A 19,573-nucleotide genomic window follows, 5' to 3' on the forward strand; every position below is an offset into this window, starting at 1 on the left:
CTTAGTACGGTATGCCTGCTGGTAAGACATTTTGCCTTCACTTCCCTCTGCATTTGTTGTCGGAGTGCTTCTGCAAAACAAAAAATAGGTTTAAACTCATTCAATGGATGACAGCCAAAAAAAAAAAAAAAAACAAACAAAGAGAACAGAAAAGATTAAGTTAACGCGTACGGCATAACATTGTACCTGTGTCCCAACCTGGGTTTAACTTAATTTGCTCGCTGAACTTCTCTATTAGGTAAGGTACCCTAACACTACTGTTTACATTCACTCTTGCACATGTGTGTTTCCCGTTGTATCTCTTGATTTGCAATGTGCTTTCATGCTGCATCTTAGAGGCATATAGCTCAAATGGACAATTTTGAGCTTTGCAGATCACATCAACTCGCCAGCTGTCAGTTTTGTAAAAAGAAGGTTCCCACCCTTTCTGAATTGCTCTCTCTCTAACAGCAGCTCTTAAAATCTTTGCAGTTGCAAACTTCATACCATTGCAGAATTGGGGATTAAACATATCAGTCTTCGGGTTGAACTCAGGGTACCCATCTCCTTCTTCCTCTCCATCAGAATTGACTTCATACCCAATACATTCTTCATCAGAATCAATAGCTCCATAAAGTTGCTCATTGTCCTTAAAAAGCATATCTTTATCATGATCCATACTAGCACTTGACCCGTGGCCATCTAATCCACCCTTAGATCCTTGGCCACCTCCTCCAATTCACTTTCCTGTCTCATTAAACTCAATCTCCATACCACCCAGCCAGTCATCATCAACACCATAATCATTATAGTCATCCTTGTCAAACTCAGGAGCATAGTCTTCATCTTCGGAACTGTTCTCAAACCATAGGCCCTCTTCATAATCGTTTGGGAGTAAACTTCTTGATCTTGAGTTCCTTGGTTCATCATAGCCGGGCACATCCATAAGATTTTGTTGGTCATCGAACTTAGTAGCAGCAATAACTTCATCAACTTTGTTCTTTCCTTTGTCCTTCGGGTCATGCACTAGAGCTATACTTACTTGAGTGGGAACTACATCATGCCATTCTGGCTCCCTTATGACTATTCCAAATGCTTTCTTTGGCTGCTTCTTTGGGGTATCATTCTTTGGTAAGTCAAGTACATCATTGGTTACTACACTTGGCTGCCTCTTTGGAGAATCTGGTAGCTCCTCAATAACAACTGCACTAGACCCAGCCTGACTAAACGCAAACTCATGGAAGTCATCTTCCATAAACAGTTCATCATCATCATCACTGAACTCCACATATTCAGGATCAAGCTGCAAGTGGTCCAGGTATATGGTGACAAGCCTATCCTGTGGAACACAACGACACATTCTAACTGCATCCAAGTCAGTCTCAAGCTTCGTTAAACCATTGTCACCTATCTTATACCAATAGTTTATTCTCATCCCGCCATAGTTTTGGTTCAATCCCCTTACCATTGAGTCAACTTCAACCAATGACATCCTATCCTTGTCAACATAATCGTAATAGTTTATCTTCCCACCTACATACTGGTTGTCCTTAATATAACCTCCATGATTCATTTGGACCGTAAAATAATCTGGTAGACCTGCATATCACAAACTCAAAGTCCAATCAAATGTAATGTTTAATGCATGAATAGCTAGCACGGAAGATCTTTTCAAGCAAAACAATAAACAAACAACTAGAACTCTTTAGATGGTTGTTTACTCAAAACCCAAAATAATGCACGATCTCTACAACCATATTTAAATCTCTAAACTTAATACCCAACAACTTTCTTCAATATCTTCAATACTTTATTCATCATCATAAACACAAACATACAAGAAATCAATAAATTATGAAAACCCAGCCCTTATTTCAGTTCATAAACACGAGTCTAAGCCATTATGTACGGTTGAAATCTCCAATCGGTCCTCTAGCGAGAGGAGAAACCCTAATCCCAGAAACCAAAACCTCAGTTAGAAATCATAATCTCTAAAATAGAACCTCCAATTGAAACTTTATACCCATATAAAATTCCCAAAACTCACTGTAATTTGGAAGCTCTTCTCCTGCGTCTTCCTCTCGCGGTATCCAATCATCGTCCTCCATCGAGGTATCTCAGTTCTGGGTTTAAGTGTCTTAGTTCAGTGCTTGGGTTCAAGGTTTTGGTGTTTTGGTTAGAAGATGGGTTTTGAATAAAAGGTGGTCGGGTGGGTTCTAGTTAGAGGGTGGGTTTTTAGTCGTTTAGATCTGAAATGGGGAACTGTGCAAAACTTTTAGGGTTAACCGAGAGGGAAACAAAGAATAAAAAAGGAGGGAAAACAACCAACAAGGTTAAGCTGGTAATTTAGCTTCTCAACCCCCACACACGTCATCAAATTTCAAACAGTATGTTAGGATTTAACGTCTTAATGAGACGGAATGAGACGGCAGACAAAAAAATAAAACTTCAGGGGGTAATCTGATAAAATTGAAAGTTTAGAGACTAACATGATTTTAGCTCTAAACCACAGGGGGGTAAACTGAATTTAATTCTTTGATTTATATAAACAGAGAAGAAAGTTACTTTAGGCACACCCAACTGCTATGATCCACGTTTGGGAATCTACTTTGCCATCGACTGTATCCATTGGACTCGTTAATAGTCTCAGCATGGCCATGGCTATCCTTTTCAATCTTTGTACTAGTTTAATTACAACAAGGAAATGATTCAGCATTCTTTTTTGATTGTGTGAACAGTATGTTAATACTTTACAAATGAACTATGCAACAGTGTTTCTACAATTTTCGTGGTATCAGAATCTCATTAAGGCAACACGATCTTTGATTAGAATTATGTTTCAGAAATTTGAGAAGAGTTGTAACTAGAGGTTCAGAAAGGAACTTAGGAACCTGATGAATAATGTCATGAATTGTGTTCAAACTAACCGAAAGGCATCTTCCAAACTCTACATAACTAACCACATCAAGTACAAAAGGGAGCTGCAAAAGTCAGTAATCATAGCCTACAATTCCTTTGAACCTAACATGTATCTCCTCTTGCTAGGCTGATGATGGATTTGAGATACAAAACTTGCTGCAAATATGATGATGGTTTTCCGGTAATGCTGGTTGTGAAGATGAAAATGGAATGAGCAGCCTCTGCCCCTCCCTCCACCTCTTGAGTAGCTGCTGGCTGTGAAGATCATGATGGAATTAGCATGCTGGATTTGATTTAAGTTGCTCGCTCTAGCTGATCTGGCTCGTGACCTGCAAGCCATTAGTTTACAATCAGTTTGAGCAAATTAATAGGACACTATCAATCATAAGTACCAACTCTAGAACAATCATAAGTAATGACAAGAAAAGCCAGTCGATTTGAAATTTACTACAACCATCATTGTATAAGAAGAAAAAAGGTTAGGCTACAACTAAAATATGACCAGGGACAACAAAAATGTGGCATAAATCTTAATCATACCAGACAAAAACACTTACAATGTTGGTCTCACATGCCCACACCACAGCCAGTTGCTGGTGAAACTAAAGTCTCAACATAAATAGCTGTATTTAACCACTGATCGTCATGAGTCTGAACAACAGTTCTGAATGTTTTTCTCTTTGGGTTATATAATGCCAAGACATTGTTATGAAGGTTCAGAAGAACTTCACCATTTTCTAAAATACTTAAAGGCCTCGACTGTAATACGTAATCTTTGGGTAAAACCTCTCGAGAAATCTTTAGGACTTCAGTCCAAGATTCTTTTACCCCATATTCCTTCATTACCCATATTCTAAAACCACTATCAATTGGTTCAAAGCAGATACAGAGACAACCTCCAATAGCCCCAATTTCAACAGATTCATAGTATCCGCTGCGAGGAGGGGGATTGGGGAATGGCACTTCCTCCTGAAATTTCTCCTCCCTTAGATTAAAGGACACTATTTTTGAATCTGCAGTTATATAACCCATATCTTCATATTCATGCTCTACCCAATGTACAGCATCATTTACTTAGTACCCCTGCCCTACCACACAAAAAAACCACGGTCTTGCCTCCATGAACCGGTTTTTAGTGTAAAGACCTCAAATATGGCTTCATCTTCACTAGCTGCATGATTATGTTCATAATACCCCCTTATGACCTTGTAATCACTACTCGTTGAATCATAGCCAAATCCGTAATACCTTGCACACTGATCATCATAAAAACGTGTAGCTTCTGGTAACAGCTTGGAATCCCCAGTACAAGGGTTCCACCAAATGATTTTGTTGTAGTCAACCTCCAAGCATATCAAGCCATTGCAAGAACCATAGATTTGCACACTGAAAAACTCTGCTTGTTGCATGACCAGAGAATAGTTGATTGAGATTACGGATCAGTATTGGATAGTCAAAGTACTTGCTTGCTAAATGAACATCGACTTCCTTCACATACTTCAATAGTGCTTCATAGTCAACAGAGTACAAAGGAATTGGGAGAAGTATTTTGGAGCTGTTGGTGTTCATGTGCCTTCTCATAATATGCTGCTCCCTAACAAAACAAAAAGGAGTCTTTATTTTCCAGTAGTATTATAAAGGAAGTATTAATGTGGTTAAAAGTACAAAAAGCGGAAAGAGTGCACATGAATAGTAGCAGCAAGATCCAAAGCTCAAGTCCCAAAATGGCAAAGGCATAGAAGTATTAGCAATGCATTAACCACGAAACGACATTACAACATAACATAACCTAAAAGTAATCTCATACCAAATATCGTTTGCGCTTTTCACCAAATGTGGGCAAAGTAATCACTGAATATTGATTTAGAAGACATAAGCTGAGCAGGGGAAAAAGCACTGAAAGAAAGACTTACCATGTCTGTTTGGCAAGATGGCCTGTCACCGGTGAGACTAAACTCTCTGCATAAATAGCTGTATCAAAATCAACATGCTGATGAGTCAAAGCAACAGCTTTGAATCTCTTATCTTTGGAACTATACAATGCGAAGACATTTCTATTAAGATTCAAGAAAACTTCACCATCCTTTGATATGCTTAGAGGCCTCAAACTTAAATTAAGCTCTTTAGGTAAAGCCTCTCTCGATATGCTCACAACTTCATTCCAAGACTCTTTCACTCCATACTCCTTCATCATCCAAATACTCAAATCACTCTCATTCGGCTCAATGCAAACAGTGAGACAGTCTTCAATCACCCCAATTCCCACAGAGCAGTAACACTCCTCACACTCAGCAACAGGATCAGGGCATTGCACCATCTCCTCAAACTTCTCCTCTGCCAAATCAAACGACACTATCTTCGCACCAACTATGTATTCCCAGTCCTCCCACTCAAGCTGCACCCAATGTAGCGCTCCATTCAAAAAGCAGCCCTGCCCATCCAACACAAAATCAACGCACCACTGCCGCCACAAGCCACTCTTCAGAGTAAATACCTCAACCACACTTCCACCGTCATTACTCCAACTACCTCGAACCACCTTGTAATCTCCACTACTGGAATCATAGCCGAACCCATACATGTCAGTTGTAACATCATTACAAACATTAGGTTTCGGCAACAGCTTAGACTCTCCGGTATAAGGGTTCCAAACTAAAATATTGACATAATCAAGCTCAACACATATCAAACCATTGCAACTGCCATAGATTTGCATACTGTATTTCGGCACGATATTCTCCGGCCAATCATTCAAATCGACTCCTACATTACTCTCAAACAGTAGCTCCGCCAAATTTCGGAACACAAACACCGGATAATCAAATTGAAGATCACCAATCTTGAAATACTTCAACAACTTATCGTAATCTACAGACTTGAGAGATGTTCCGGTCCGGGAAGGAGGAGGTTGCACCTGTTCTTGTTAAGGCCGGTGGTGACGCGGCGGAGGTGGCGGTTGACGAAATAGGGCGCGGAAATCAAAGCCCGCCATGACTTGCATACGCACCGGAATCTTATTAGGGATTTCACCGGCAGGCGTACCAGTATCTCCGCAATGACGTCGTCGTTTTCGACAAGGTCGGAACGCAGTCGTTTCGCCTCCCCGGTGGGGTCCATTTCTCGCTTCCGGTTCACTGCCGCGTCGGCCATTCTGTTTATCTGCTAAACCCCAAAACCCTGAGCATTTTGTCAAATGGGGATGAGTTAAATTACTGTAATACCCCTGAGCAGTGGGGAGAGATTTGACTGGATGAGAAGGACTGACCCTGCAACCTTATCATGAAAATAAAAAAAAAGATTGTGTCATTTCCAATATAGCTGTGGATTTTCCCACCAAAAATAGCAGAGAAAATTGAGCTGAAAAGAATCAATCTGTCTTTGAAGAAATGGCCACAGCCTCTAGCACCTTCCTCTCTTCAACAACATTGATCTATGCCCAGAAAGTTAGTACCAGGAGACAATTGAGCTTTTGCAAAGCACAGAGTGAGTCTTCTTCTTCTTCATCATCTGGACCAGGAGGTCCAGTTGTGACCAAGAGAGGCCTGGGCATCAGCTTTGCCACCAGCCTTGTTATTTCAGTGGTTGGAGGAGGAGAGTGGTTTAAGTCCAATGCAGCAATTCTAGAAGCTGATGATGATGTGGAGCTTTTGGAGAAGGTTAAGAAAGATAGGCAGAAGAGGCTTGAAAGACAGCAAGTCATCAGCTCTGCCAAAAAAGAAACAGGTCAAATTTTGTTACTTTTTCTTGTATTGAATTGTAGCCTTGTGGGTTATGATCAGTGATATGATTCTATCATTTCTGGGTACAAATTTTGGTATTAGATCAGCAATTCAAAAGTTTCAGACTTTAGTAATTTAGTGTCTGCGCTTATAAATCTCAAGCATGCATTCTAATCAAATTTCTTTTCATTATATTACTATGTGATTGTATGTAATTCAATGGTTCTATGTGGAGTTGATTGTATTGACCTGATTTCTGGAGTTCAGTCACAATGATGGTTTTGTGATACGCACAAACCTTACAAGAATGAAATGATGTGTTGCAGGAGATCTGCAGGAACTGGTGTTCAGGCTCAGCAAAGTAGGCCAGGCCCTCGATGGTAATGACTGGTCTACAGCTAGTTCTGTTCTCGGGGATAAAGATTGGGTTAAGAAGGCCAATGTAGCTTTGAATAAGGTCCTTCCTTACCTTGTACGATTAGTACACCTGAATTATGATCGAATGTGTTGTTTATGAATAACGTGAATTGGCATAGAGATTATGAAACTTTTAATATAAGTAACTATCATCTCTTATCAAAAAAAACTATCATCTCTGTTTGTTTTTTGTTCTGTTCGATTATGAATGTATAGCTTTCTGACTTTTCTGTGTGCCTTCTCAACAGCTGAGCTCTAGTCCTGAAGAGCAGACTGAGGTGGATGCATTTAATTCCTCGCTCGCTTCGTTGATATCATCAGGTCTGTTACTCCATCAGGCAAACTTATTCAATGTCTTTGTACTTAGAGATGTGCCATGAAATTCTGCACTTGACCATGTTGCAGCCAGATTAGGTGGCTTTGAAACACCTGTTTCACCGTCACACCTAGTATGATAGCATCTTCAGTTAGATTTTGCATCTTTGAACAAATTTTTACTTGGTTAGTTGAAACCTGGTTTTCGTTTGCTCATATGGCTTATGTAAGCTTTTGCCTTGCAGTTGCAAAGAATGATGTAGAGTCCTCCAAACTTGCCTTTGTGTCGTCTGCTACTGCAATCGAGAAATGGACAGCACTAACCGGGCTAGGTGGCCAGCTTAAGGGACTTTAAACAGACAGATGATTACTTGCTTTCACATGATTTTCTTTTTCTATGACAGGAGAACTGTTAGTAGCAGTCTCAGTTGAGCTTCAGCTACAACAGATTACATTAAGCATTACCAATTACGAGTGCATCAATCTCATAAATTTTTTTCAACTGAACTAGTGGAATTTCCCATTTTTGAATACATTGCTCACCAGTATTTGCAAAACTCGGAATCCTGGGCAGCTGTAATTAATACTCTTTAGAATCGACGAGATCTCTTACTGGTTGTTGCTATGGATGTTGTAGCATTTTATGATTTAAGGGATTTTAGTCATTTAGTCATAGCAAACTATCTGTATGTAATTCAATCCAAAAAAAAAAAAAAAGCTATCTGTATGTAATACCATGTCTCTAAGAACAAAGTTTACAACATCACATATCGTTTAGATTTCTAACATCTTCCACATGTCTTCGATGAATATTAGGGTAAGAACTGCTTGGGATGTTGGTTTCAAACATAAGTATATGATCAGAGTTTATGTCAAATAGGGATGAGAACATCATATATAACACATGCATGCATATAGACATTGACAATAAATTTAGAACGATTAACATTAATATTATTGATCAATTCATAGCAAAGAAGAACACTACCAAAGCTAAATACTAAACATCAAACTGGATCACATTTGTCACTACTACTTATTGTAACAAATTATTTATTTTCTGAAACGAAGCAATTCAAACTAGTTGCATGCTTTATCGACTACTACTGGATCTCCAAAGTTATCAACCTTGAAAGCTCTCCTCGCACTTGTTGTAGCAAGAACCCAAATAGTTGTTATCTACATGAGCATCTGCATTCAGCAAACATGGATATCATAAACTTAATTTATGGGAAAGCTTCTCAGAGTACAATGAAAATTGCAATATATATACCTGAACCAGAAAATGTTGTTTCAGCAGAAGATTTATATGCACATCCAAGAGCACAATGATAGAGCTCTGGCTTCACATTCGCCTGGTTAATGCTGCACTTGACCAAGCATTTGGCCATACAAAACGCCTTACCCAAACTGGATCTCTTATGAAGGCACTTACCAGCACACTCGATGGCACATAGACCTATGTCGACTATATCCTCCGGCTTAGCAGAACCTTCTGACTGAATGGGAGACGATGCGTGATCATCACTTACACTACGAGCAAAAGCTGCTGATGATGCTGCTAGCACGAGTAGTGCTAGCAGCGTGATGATGGAAACCCTATTGTTTGTTGCGAATGCCATGTCTATCTATGACTTTAGCTCTCACTCTCTCTCTATTCTCTAGCTATGAACTTTGGTGATGTTCCATTTTGAACACAAAGCTCGGTATTTATATAGCATTGCTGGTCTAGGATTTCTTTGTCCATGTATGGTAATACAACAAGAAAATATTTCAGTCATGATTGTAAACGAGTCAGTTTATGAAAATGAGCACATAATTGAGGATTTATTAGTTGGATAAGATCACATTACTACATCCTTGGATGTAAATTTATCATGTATACCAATCAAACCTTGCTACGTTCAGAATGATTCTATTAATATTCCATGCAAAAACTGATGATTGAACAAAGTAAAAAACATGCTTCATGTACATACCTGCATTTATAATGTACATACAGTAGTGATTATTGCGAACCACCAATTTGATCTATCAATTAAAGATTCCGATCAATTAGATAGATAATATGACAGCCAATGCTTCTGTGAATAATATTTCAATTGATTGACATGGATATCATGAGACTACAAATTACAGGTGTAAATTGATGGATTCGGTTGCAAGTTACCTAGCTAGCTTGATAGTTAACCATTCAATTAGCTAGCTTGATAATGTTGGCTAGCAAATTACCGTGTTTAACCTTCTTTTTTACTATTGATTGACGATCGGGTGGATGAGAAACGTATTCAAGTCACTGTCAAACACTCAAACCATGTAGAAATCCCTTGACGAATTAACTTGTTCAGATTGAGGTTCGGTTGCGATATACATTTGTATAACATACATCAAGCCGTGAGCTGTCCAATCGTGTAACAATTCAAAATTCAAGACGATCGGACGACACACGGCTTGATGTATGCTATACACGTATGTATATTAAAAAAGTCTGTTCAGATTGAAGACGCATCTAACTACCTACTCTATGTACTTCGGTCATTTTGCCTATAATTTCTTTTATTCGAGGATTGTACTTAATAGAACACTTGTGTGTGTGTGTATTAAGACAGAGAAAATGCAACCAATAAGACTAGCCATATGAATAGCTGATAATGCAATTTCTCACTTCATGCGATCCGTCGGCGATGGCCTTTCTTTCAGTATATGTACAACGGTGTCTATTTAACTTAACTATACTATCAACACTTGAATGGCAACTGATCTGAACATGTTATCGATCACCAATTAAATTCAACATTTGAAAAATTCTAAAATTCAACAGAACAAAGAGGAAGCAAAATCGCCGTCTTAATCCAACCCGAAGGAGCTGGTAATTCCATGGACAAAACCTCCCCCTTCAACACTGACCTTGCCATTCCACTTTTCACCTACCAAATTTGAATTCAATCAATCCAACAATCATCCCATTCAATCAATTGTTGCAACCAGATTAGGTGGATTTGAAATACCAGTTTCTCCGTCACACCTAGTGTGATAACATCTTTAGTTAGATTTAATTTTCATCTTTGAACAAATTTTTCTTGGCCAGTTGAAACTTGAAACCTGGTTTTTCGTTTGCTCATATGGCTAATGTAAGTTTCTGTCTTGCAGTTGCAAAGGACTTTAAACAGACGGAGGATTAATTACTTGCTTTCACATAATTTATTTTTCTACGAGAGAACTGTTAATAGCAGTACTCACAGTTGAGCTTCAGCTACAGCAGATTTCACTAATTACGAGTGCACCTTTCTCATACATTCTTTTGAACTGAACTCATGGAATTTCCCATTTTTGCATACATTGCTCACCAGTATTTGCAAAACTCGGCATCCAGGGCAGCTGTAAATCCTGTAATACTCTTTAGAATCGACGAGATCTTTTACTGGTTGTTGCTTTGGATGTTGTAGCATTTTATGATTTTAAGGGATTTTAGTCATAGCAAAGTAACTGTATAACAATACCACGTCTCCAAGGCCAAAGTTTATAACACCACATATCGTTTAGATTTCTAACATCTTCCACATTCTTTGATGAATATTAAGGGTAAGAACTGCTCGGGATGTTGGTTTCAAACATATCTATCTGATCAGAGTACGTTTATGTCAAGCAGGGATGAGAGCGAGAACATCATTAATAACATTAATTTAGACATGACAATTAATACATATAAGTTTAGAACTAATGACATTAATATTATTGATCAATTCATAACAACGACGAACACCACCAAAGCTAAATACAAAACATCAAACTAGATCACGTTTGTCACTAATACTTATTGTAACAAACTATTTATTTTCTGAAACGGAACAATTCAAACTAGTTGCTTGATCGACTATACTACTGGATCTCCAAAGTTTTCAACCTTGATAGCTCTCCGAGCACTTGTTGTAGCAGTTGTTCTCAGCTGTATGAGCATCTGCATCTGCATCTGCATACAGCATAAATGTATCAAAAACTTAACTTTAGAATGACCAATAATTCTATACATCCCAAAGTAGAATGAAATTGCAATACGTACCTGAACTAGTTAATTTTGTTTTAGCAGCAGACATATAAGTACATCCAAGAGTACAATGATAGAGCTCCGGCTTCACATTCGCATTGTCAATGGCGCACTCGACCATGCACTTACTAACACAAATCGCCTTATGGAAGTTAATTTTTCCCCAGATTTTGCGAAAGCTAAACTTATTAGGTGATGCTATCATGGATGCCTTAGCCTTACCACCAAGGCACCTAGCAGCACATTGGATGGCACACAGACCTATGTCAACAACATCCTCCTGCTGATCAGAACCCGAACCTTCTGACGATGGAAGAGATTGAATGGGAGGCGTTTCATGGTCATCACCTTCCTTACGAGCAAGAGTTGTTGTTGCTAGCACGAGTAGTGCTAGTAGCATCATCATGGAAACCCTACTGTATGTTGTGAATGCCATGGCTAACTACTATTCTACCTCTCTCTCTCTCTCTCTCTCTTGATCTTTAGCTATCAACTTTGGTTATGATCCATGTTGAACGCATAGCCCGGTATTTATAGAGCATTTTCTAGGCTTCTTTGTCCATGTATGGAAGTTTAGAGGAAAATATTTGAGTCATGATTGTAAATGATTCGTATATAGTGAAAATGAGCACATAATTGATGATTTATTAGTTAGATAAGATTGACAGTACTACATCCTTGGCTGGAAATTTATCAAGTATACTAATCAAACCTTGCTACGTACAGAATGATTCCATTAATATTCCATGCAAGAACTGATGATTATGAACAAATCATAAAACATGCATCATGTACATACAGTAGTGATCAATGCAAACCACCAATCTGATCTATTAATTGAAGATTCATTCAATTAGCTAGATATAATTGATTTTTCAATTGATTGACATGAATAAGATATATATTTTTGGTGTTGTATAACATGAAATTACAGATTACGTGTAAATTGATGGATTGGATTGCAAGTTACCTAGCTTGATAGTTAACCATCCAATTAGCTAGCTTGATAATATTGGCTAGCAAATTACAGCGTTTAACCTTCCTTCTTTTCTTCTTTTTATTGATTGACGATTGGTTCAGGTGAATCAAAATTGTTCAGATTGAAGACGTACCTAATCAAACGACTCAGTACTTCACAGTCATTTTCTTTTGTTCGAGGAGAACTGAATACGAACACTAGTGTATCTATACTACGAGCTTTCCAATCATCACACTGTTTTATTTCTATCTGAGCTAGCATTACCTTGCAATCAAGATCTGCATGAGGGATATAGTATATTCATTCATGTCATTTGTGTTTGAGAAACTTTCAAGTGATACAGCAACCCTAAAGATAAAAACATGTACAGCACTACATAAATTCAAAGGCTTGAAAGGATGAAGCTCATTTACATCCCAAGAGAATCAAGAGATTGTGGAGTCAACCACCTTATTAATATCACTGCATAACAGTATTACATCACCAGTATTTTACATAATGTTACAGAGGTCCCTGCCAACTACATATTATCTAATACACAACGAAGGATGGTAATCTCTCTAATACACAAAGAAGGATGGTACATGGTACAGCCTAATCTAATGATCTATTGTCGGGTGTTTCAATGAACAATCAGATAGCTAAAATTAACAACACTGAAACTAAAGATATTCAGAGAAATGTGGAGGGGGTCAGAAAGACGGAAGAGAAATCGGATTTAGCAAGCCATCAAAGCTAAACCTTCACAGCCTCATTGCCGTTGCTGCCATTTTCAGTCACTTCTGCTTCAATCTTCGTGCCCGACTCATGAACACCTGAACTCTTATGTTCCTCATCCTTCCCTTGTGTTGCTTCTTTCTCCTTAGTTTCAGTTTCTTTATGTTTTTCTTTTTCCTCTCCTTCTCCTTCAATTTTGTCTTCAGGTCCAGTAGCTATGTCTGCTTTCCTCTGATCCCCGGTCACTTCCTCAACTTCCTTCCCATCATTGGTTCCTTCATCAACTTCAGTAGTTTCCTTGCCCTTGTCACCTTCATCAGGTATTTTGGGTTCATTCTCAACTTTAGTTTCTTCAGTAGCTTCCTTGCCCTCTCCTGCATCTTGTACTTTATCCTCATCTTGGTTTTCCTTCACATCAGCCTTTTCCATCTCAGTGTCGTTATCCTTCAGAGCTTTATCAGCATCTTGCACATCATTAACTTTTGTCTCCTCAGTTCCTTCAGGAACAGCTTCCTTTTCTTTGCTATCCTTCTTCGAAGCTGATGTTTTTTTGCTTCGCTTCTTCGGGGGATCACTTTCTGGGGATGGAGTTGCCTTGACCTTCTCACTAATCCTAGCCGATCTCCTTGGGGTCTCACCAGTGCCCCAATCAAACTCTGATGCTGCAGGGCCACCAGGGTGTGCCTTCAGGTATTGTTCCAGCTGTCTTTTGTTAGAGATCTCCTCTCCAGTTGGAGCCGTAAATATGATCTCATTTTTCTTAGGAGTTCCACTTTGCTTGGGCACAAACTGCATATGGACAGAGACCAGCACAGACTTGTTATATTACGTAACACACTAGCAGAAAGATATTGAATAATCAAACAGTATGCACTGTTGGGGAAAAACATTAATAAAGTGTTGCGAGGAGTATAAGATTGTAGATTCCTGAAAGACTTTCTGACCTCAATTAAAATCATGACAGGTTCTTTGGAAATGGAACAAGATTTATTTGGCCTTACTAGCAGATATTAAGCCTACTCTCAACTTCTCAAGAGTTCAATGTGCGTGAAACTTCTAAAAATCAATACACAAAGACCTTATAGTTCAAGCCTGGTACTATCCCAAATCAAGACTCTAGTATCACTAATATATCAGATAACATCTCTAATTTTGCAACACTACTGCCAACTAACCCAATCCCAAAACTTCATATGAGATAAATCAGAAATAGTATTCTGTAAAAGACTATCCACAATTGAAATCACAGAACCTGCAAATCCCAACTTATTAAAAATCCACACTTCAAAATGAACTCCATCATAGAAGTATTCAGTTCACCAGATATGCACAATGCAGAAAACCATGCACAAAGCAGAGTCCAATACATAACCGAAACTATGCGTTTTCCACATAAACCTTTCAAGACAAACACTTGTTGATCTAATTGAACACATACAAAAAAAACCCAACAATAGCACAATTACTGAAAATTCAACTCAATTTGAAAAAACACCACAAACCCTAAATACACCACAACTCATCATATCATCAAATTCCACCATATAATCCATAAAAAAAAAAACAAAATCAAAACAAACCCTAGTGATATTTCATCAAACAAACACGAATTGCACTAAAAAAAACTACCAATTAAATTCAACATTTGAAAAGCCCCAAAATTCAACAGAACAGAGAGGAAGCAAAATCACCTTCTTAATCCAACCCGAAGGAGCTGGTAACTCCATGGACACAACCTCCTCCTTCTCCACTGACCTTGTCATTCCACTTTTCACCTACCAAATTCCAATCCAATCAAACCAAACAACTTCAATTCAATTTAACCCAAAAAATAAAAATTGAAACTTTAAGAAACAGAGTAATAAAGCTTCTTACTTTGCTCTTGGGAATAAAAAAAAAAATTAATCACAAAAAAAGGGTTTGGATTTGGGGGAAGAGGAAAAGAGGGTACTCTAAATATGAGCAAAGGCCAACTGAAACAGACACGTTGGTGAATCAGAGCATTTGTGCTTTGTTTTTCTCTCTCCAAAACCCAGGTAGTTCGAGAGGAGCTTTGGTCTGTGTGATTCTGGTGCTGGGTATTTTTGAACCGTCAAGGTGCTTTGTGGAGGTGACATGTGTCCTTGATAAAGGACAGGGACTGTGTCGCATATAATTAGTTGGGTTTGACTTTAGGTGGCTGTGAGTCACCGGCAGAGGCTTGTGACGCTTGAGGTTTTGGGCTTCTCGATTTGGTTTGGATTCACAACCATACAATCAGTATGGTAAAGGGTGAGTGAGAGAGCCATGGAGCTTGTGTTTGAATTTCAAAATTTCTCTCTTATAGAGTTAAAATCGAAAATCATATCTTTTGTTTCGACTAGAGTGGAGAGGGGGATAGGGCGGTCAAGACATCAAGTTTTGTGTGACGTCCTATCAATTCTCGTCTTGTGTATAATTTTGAGATTTATGAACGTGTTATTGTTTGATATAATCTGATGTAATATTTTGTAACTTAATTCAACACCGAATGTATTTTAGATAACAAAACTTTATTTGTTATATTGATGGGTCTGATTCCTACATATGATTGTTCAATAGACTTGTATAAAGATGTTGTGACATCAACTCCACTAGATTTGCTTTATTATAAAATTTTGAGACCAAGTACCAGGACCTTTGGTGGTATGGACTTTGGTCCATCTCACCATGTAATAGTTACAAAATTCAGATTATCCAAAACCGCCTACCTTATCCAGATGGAGCGGCTACAAGACAATATTCCCATTTCTTTTTCCCCTACGATACTAATATTAAACAAATTTCACACAAAAAAAATAAAAAATCCCGAAAATACAAGAAATAATTTTCAATTCTTCATAACTAGCAAAAGGCAAGAGCTGTGTTTATTGGTTATATTATTTATTTGGCAGTGCCCACCAGTCACTGTTAATGTTTGGACGAAAAATAATAAATATGCTGACATTGATAAATGATAATGAAATGTTTGAAATTAACCAATAAAGTTTGGGCCAGTGGGCTGGAAGAATGAGACGGGAGCCTGGGCTACGAATTAAAGAGTCGAATGATAAATTACGATCCATCTATTTTCAGATGGGGGGCAAGAGAAGCTTGAAGGTCTAGCTTTCTGCTACTAGAGTAACAATGCATGACATTTGAATCCCTATTAGACCAGCAATTTATTGCTCACAACAAACAGCTAGTCACCTGTAAAATGAACTCATCATATGAGTGATAGACCTATTTCTTGCAAAGAAAAAAAAAAGAATTCCAAATTCTCAACCTAATAAAAGCTCAATTTTATTGAAATTCTCTCGTGTTATAATCTCACGATTTGATAGAGTAAGAGGGATATGACATGAGACATGTGCATTGTTAGCCTCATCAACTGTACGTGTTGGCGGAGATATACGTATATGGTACCCACTGTTAGCTACATTATTTACTTTCACTGAGACTTTAACCTTAAAAATTAAGCTAATATATGAGTTTCTTGATCTTAATTAATTTTTGACTGCATGGTAAGCTAAATGAAAAACTAGCTGCTTGCAGTCTTGCACATCTCTATATAGTAATAGGGCTAGCCCATTCCGTATATGCACTCAATCAGATAGGCCGTACGTACATGTACAGTATCTTCTTCTTTAGGGAAATTAATTAGGTCAAGTTTTTTTTTTTTTTCTTAGCTTCACATCTGTTTGAACTGAGCAGTCGCTCTCTGCCACCCACAGTGAGACCCACCAGTCTACCACCACCACCGCCACCGCCACCATCGTCCTCATCATTATGCTCGCTCATGTATCATGCATGTATATGAAATATCCATGCTTATACCATCTCAAACAGCATTGCATGAGAGGTTTCACATGAAGAGCATGGCTAGCTGGGTTTTCATGGCTTCTCTGAAAACTTGATCGACTACACGGCGTTGCAGTTTTCTGAGGGTACTACTTCTCAGTTTGATCATTACAGATCGATCAGAGATGGAGTTGGGTATACATTGTTTTTTTATGAAAATGTACTAGCTTGCCCGCATGTACTGCTTTTTGGTCTAGCTATTTCTGGGTGCCCAGCCGTGTGTGTATTAACTCTTTGCTTTGAACGTAGGTCCCCTTTGTACGAGTACTAATACTCTTGTTATGTATCTAACTTGCTTGATTCATAGCCAGACCTCCGACCCTTCAAATCATTGAGAAAATTTCGTTTCGTTGTCAAACATGTAAGGAGCAGGCAAGCAGAAGATGCCCAATTGCCCATGTTTGGTCGTTTGCAGAATAGATCAGAGCCTTCTGTAAACTTTGAAGAGTCAAAGAAGGAGACTGGGGTTTTGGACCTTGTTCCTTGTGTGTAAGCAATGAATCTCTTTGGAGATGGAAGTTTACAGATGCACGTAGGGGGCCTAATCATAATATGTACATAGCAATCGGATGGTTAAGTTGGAAAATGATCGCTCAAGTAGAAGCAATAGTGGATGTCAGTACTGGTAGATCTGTTAAGAGTGTTAGCCAAAGTTATGTTACTTGTCTCTGACCTACGGTGGACTTGTCACTTGTGCCTAATCGACTGCCAAAAAAAACGCAAACTATGAAGATTTTGTAACGGAGAGGAGGAACAAAAATGAACGAGAAGTGAAATCGAGTAAATGAGAGATCGAGTAGGCCGGAACCTCTAATTTTCGGAGATGATCGACCAAACTAAACCATCTTTATCTCTCCAAATTTAACCATCTTCCTTTGTAACTAGTTAAATTCCAGTAAATAATGGCATATATGACTTCAGCACGCAGTACCTACGTTCAATTCATACATACATTTTGATGCTTGTACCTACGTTCGTTCATGTATATATTTCTTTCAATTTCCAAAGGAAAGAAACTAACTCCTTCTGGGACGAGCCATCACCATCGTCTTCATGGAACAATGGTCCACCTGGATTGTCTCGAACGATACAGCCATTCTCGAACCGTATGCGTAAACCAATTAAGATCTTGTGTTTTGAATGTGTATCTGGATCTTTGTGGTAAGTAATTGTGATCGAATAGTGGCCATATATATATGCTATTTGAAAAGCTTCTCTATCCATCTCTCTATCTCATCTAGTGAAATTGATCACAAAATAATTGAGGGATCAAACCGAGTGTATATATTCGTGAACATCACTCGTTTTCACTTGTAGGGTTGCGACTCAACTATAGAAAGTCGTCTAGTCAGTGGCTATGGATCTCAATTCTCACTTGACTAAAGCTACACCATGTACGTATTACTTAACATCACTCATTTCCTATTTGTTTTCCACTTTTATAGAAAAGCAAAAATAAGATTGATAGAGGATGGCATGGGAAGCTAGCTAGTTAAAATGAAGATAACCCTCAATCGTCCCGATCTGATGTTGCAACTATGCAAAGTTGGTCAATCACAAAAATATGATAATTACATGCACAACTGATTAACTTTAAAAACTTGATAGTCATAGTTGGTTTCATAACTTCGAAAAGTTGATCAATCACTCATTACTTGTTCCTTTACTATATATGGCTGGTCGATTAAGGATGACTTTTGTGTTAAGTTGCTAATTCCATGCATGAACTACTTTCTATAATTTTGTCGTCTCACCTTTTTAGTTCCCCCACTTCAAAAACTTCCAACTTGATTTTGTTATTGATCTCACTTATAATTCCACTCATCAAAATGTATGCAAAGAGGGAGCTAGCTAGTTACTACATTTGTCTTTTGAAGTTTGAATACTTAGAACTACTCATCATGATCAATGTCTCCTGACTACTTAAAGTCTCGTATGGAATGTCCAAGTCGGACGCCCCAAAAGATGGACAACCCTAACCCACTTGCTCCTAGATTATAACGATATGACATTTATATGTAACGTCTATTTTATAGAAGAGGAAAATTAAAAAAGTATTGGTGAGTGCGCGCGAACGTTAGATTAGATGATTAGTTTTGTGCATGTCCATACACTAGTCTCACTCAATTACTCAATTGTATGACATATATATTAATAATTTTTATGAAGTATTAAGCAAAATCAAGATCTTATACGATGAAACAATCTGGTATGATTTACCAGCACAAATTAGTCTATAAACCTAGAAAGTATTTCAGGAAACGATGTAATCTCGGTAAAAGAAATGAAGTATATGTATATGAGATATCATTAGTGGAGTAACAATAACTAAACTGGTTTAGAAACACTCTCCTTTCCCTTGATCGAGACGATGCGTCACTAATTTCAGAGTTTCTCTTCTCAAAACAGTATTATTAAAAGCAAGGGGATCGGAATCATCGGATAATATATAGGAAAAATACCCATTTAGTACTAATTTAAATCCCTTATTTCCTATTCCAATGACAATCTTTTTTATTAGCCCATTTCAATATAAGGTAACATTTTTTATGCCCAAATGCACAAATCTTTATACCAAAATGCACAAATCTTTACTAAAGTCTTAACAAACCATATTATTTTAAG

The 19,573-nt window shown here is 38.0% G+C and overlaps 5 protein-coding genes across 6 annotated transcripts; 1 reads left to right on the forward strand and 4 right to left on the reverse strand.

The window, feature by feature from the left end:
* Positions 1-3,465: 3,465 nt before the first annotated feature.
* LOC101295859 (F-box protein At3g07870-like) lies at positions 3,466-3,930 on the reverse strand. The gene has a single exon (XM_004288749.1). It carries the CDS (start codon positions 3,928-3,930, stop codon positions 3,466-3,468), a length of 465 nt encoding a protein of 154 aa, XP_004288797.1.
* Positions 3,931-3,952: 22 nt separating this feature from the next.
* LOC101296145 (F-box/kelch-repeat protein At3g06240-like) lies at positions 3,953-6,048 on the reverse strand. The gene is made up of 3 exons (XM_004288750.1): positions 5,941-6,048; positions 4,812-5,737; positions 3,953-4,492 (listed from the first exon to the last, which is right to left on the reverse strand). Exons 1-3 carry the CDS (start codon positions 6,046-6,048, stop codon positions 4,237-4,239), a joined length of 1,290 nt encoding a protein of 429 aa, XP_004288798.1. The 3' UTR covers positions 3,953-4,236.
* Positions 6,049-6,212: 164 nt separating this feature from the next.
* Positions 6,213-7,956, forward strand: LOC101290691 (thylakoid lumenal 16.5 kDa protein, chloroplastic-like). Its single transcript, XM_004287250.1, has 4 exons — positions 6,213-6,621; positions 6,944-7,074; positions 7,283-7,355; positions 7,595-7,956. Exons 1-4 carry the CDS (start codon positions 6,285-6,287, stop codon positions 7,702-7,704), a joined length of 651 nt encoding a protein of 216 aa, XP_004287298.1. The 5' UTR covers positions 6,213-6,284; the 3' UTR covers positions 7,705-7,956.
* A 3,243-nt stretch (positions 7,957-11,199) lies between these two features.
* On the reverse strand, positions 11,200-11,830 carry LOC101296428. The gene is made up of 2 exons (XM_004288751.1): positions 11,410-11,830; positions 11,200-11,319 (listed from the first exon to the last, which is right to left on the reverse strand). The coding sequence occupies exons 1-2, from the start codon at positions 11,828-11,830 to the stop codon at positions 11,249-11,251; spliced, it is 492 nt and encodes a 163-aa protein (XP_004288799.1). The 3' UTR covers positions 11,200-11,248.
* Positions 11,831-12,784: 954 nt separating this feature from the next.
* LOC101290982 lies at positions 12,785-15,388 on the reverse strand. Of its 2 annotated transcripts, none has more exons than XM_004287252.1 (3): positions 15,042-15,388; positions 14,782-14,865; positions 12,785-13,879 (listed from the first exon to the last, which is right to left on the reverse strand). In XM_004287252.1, the coding sequence occupies exons 2-3, from the start codon at positions 14,851-14,853 to the stop codon at positions 13,109-13,111; spliced, it is 843 nt and encodes a 280-aa protein (XP_004287300.1). In that variant the 5' UTR covers positions 14,854-14,865; positions 15,042-15,388; the 3' UTR covers positions 12,785-13,108. The 2 variants fall into 2 exon arrangements, with proteins under 2 accessions (XP_004287300.1, XP_004287299.1); XM_004287251.1 differs by having other exon boundaries at positions 14,966-15,169.
* Between the last annotated feature and the right edge of the window lie 4,185 nt (positions 15,389-19,573).

This window comes from Fragaria vesca, linkage group LG1, assembly GCF_000184155.1.
Source record: "Fragaria vesca subsp. vesca linkage group LG1, FraVesHawaii_1.0, whole genome shotgun sequence".
NCBI classification, from domain to species: Eukaryota; Viridiplantae; Streptophyta; class Magnoliopsida; order Rosales; family Rosaceae; genus Fragaria; species Fragaria vesca.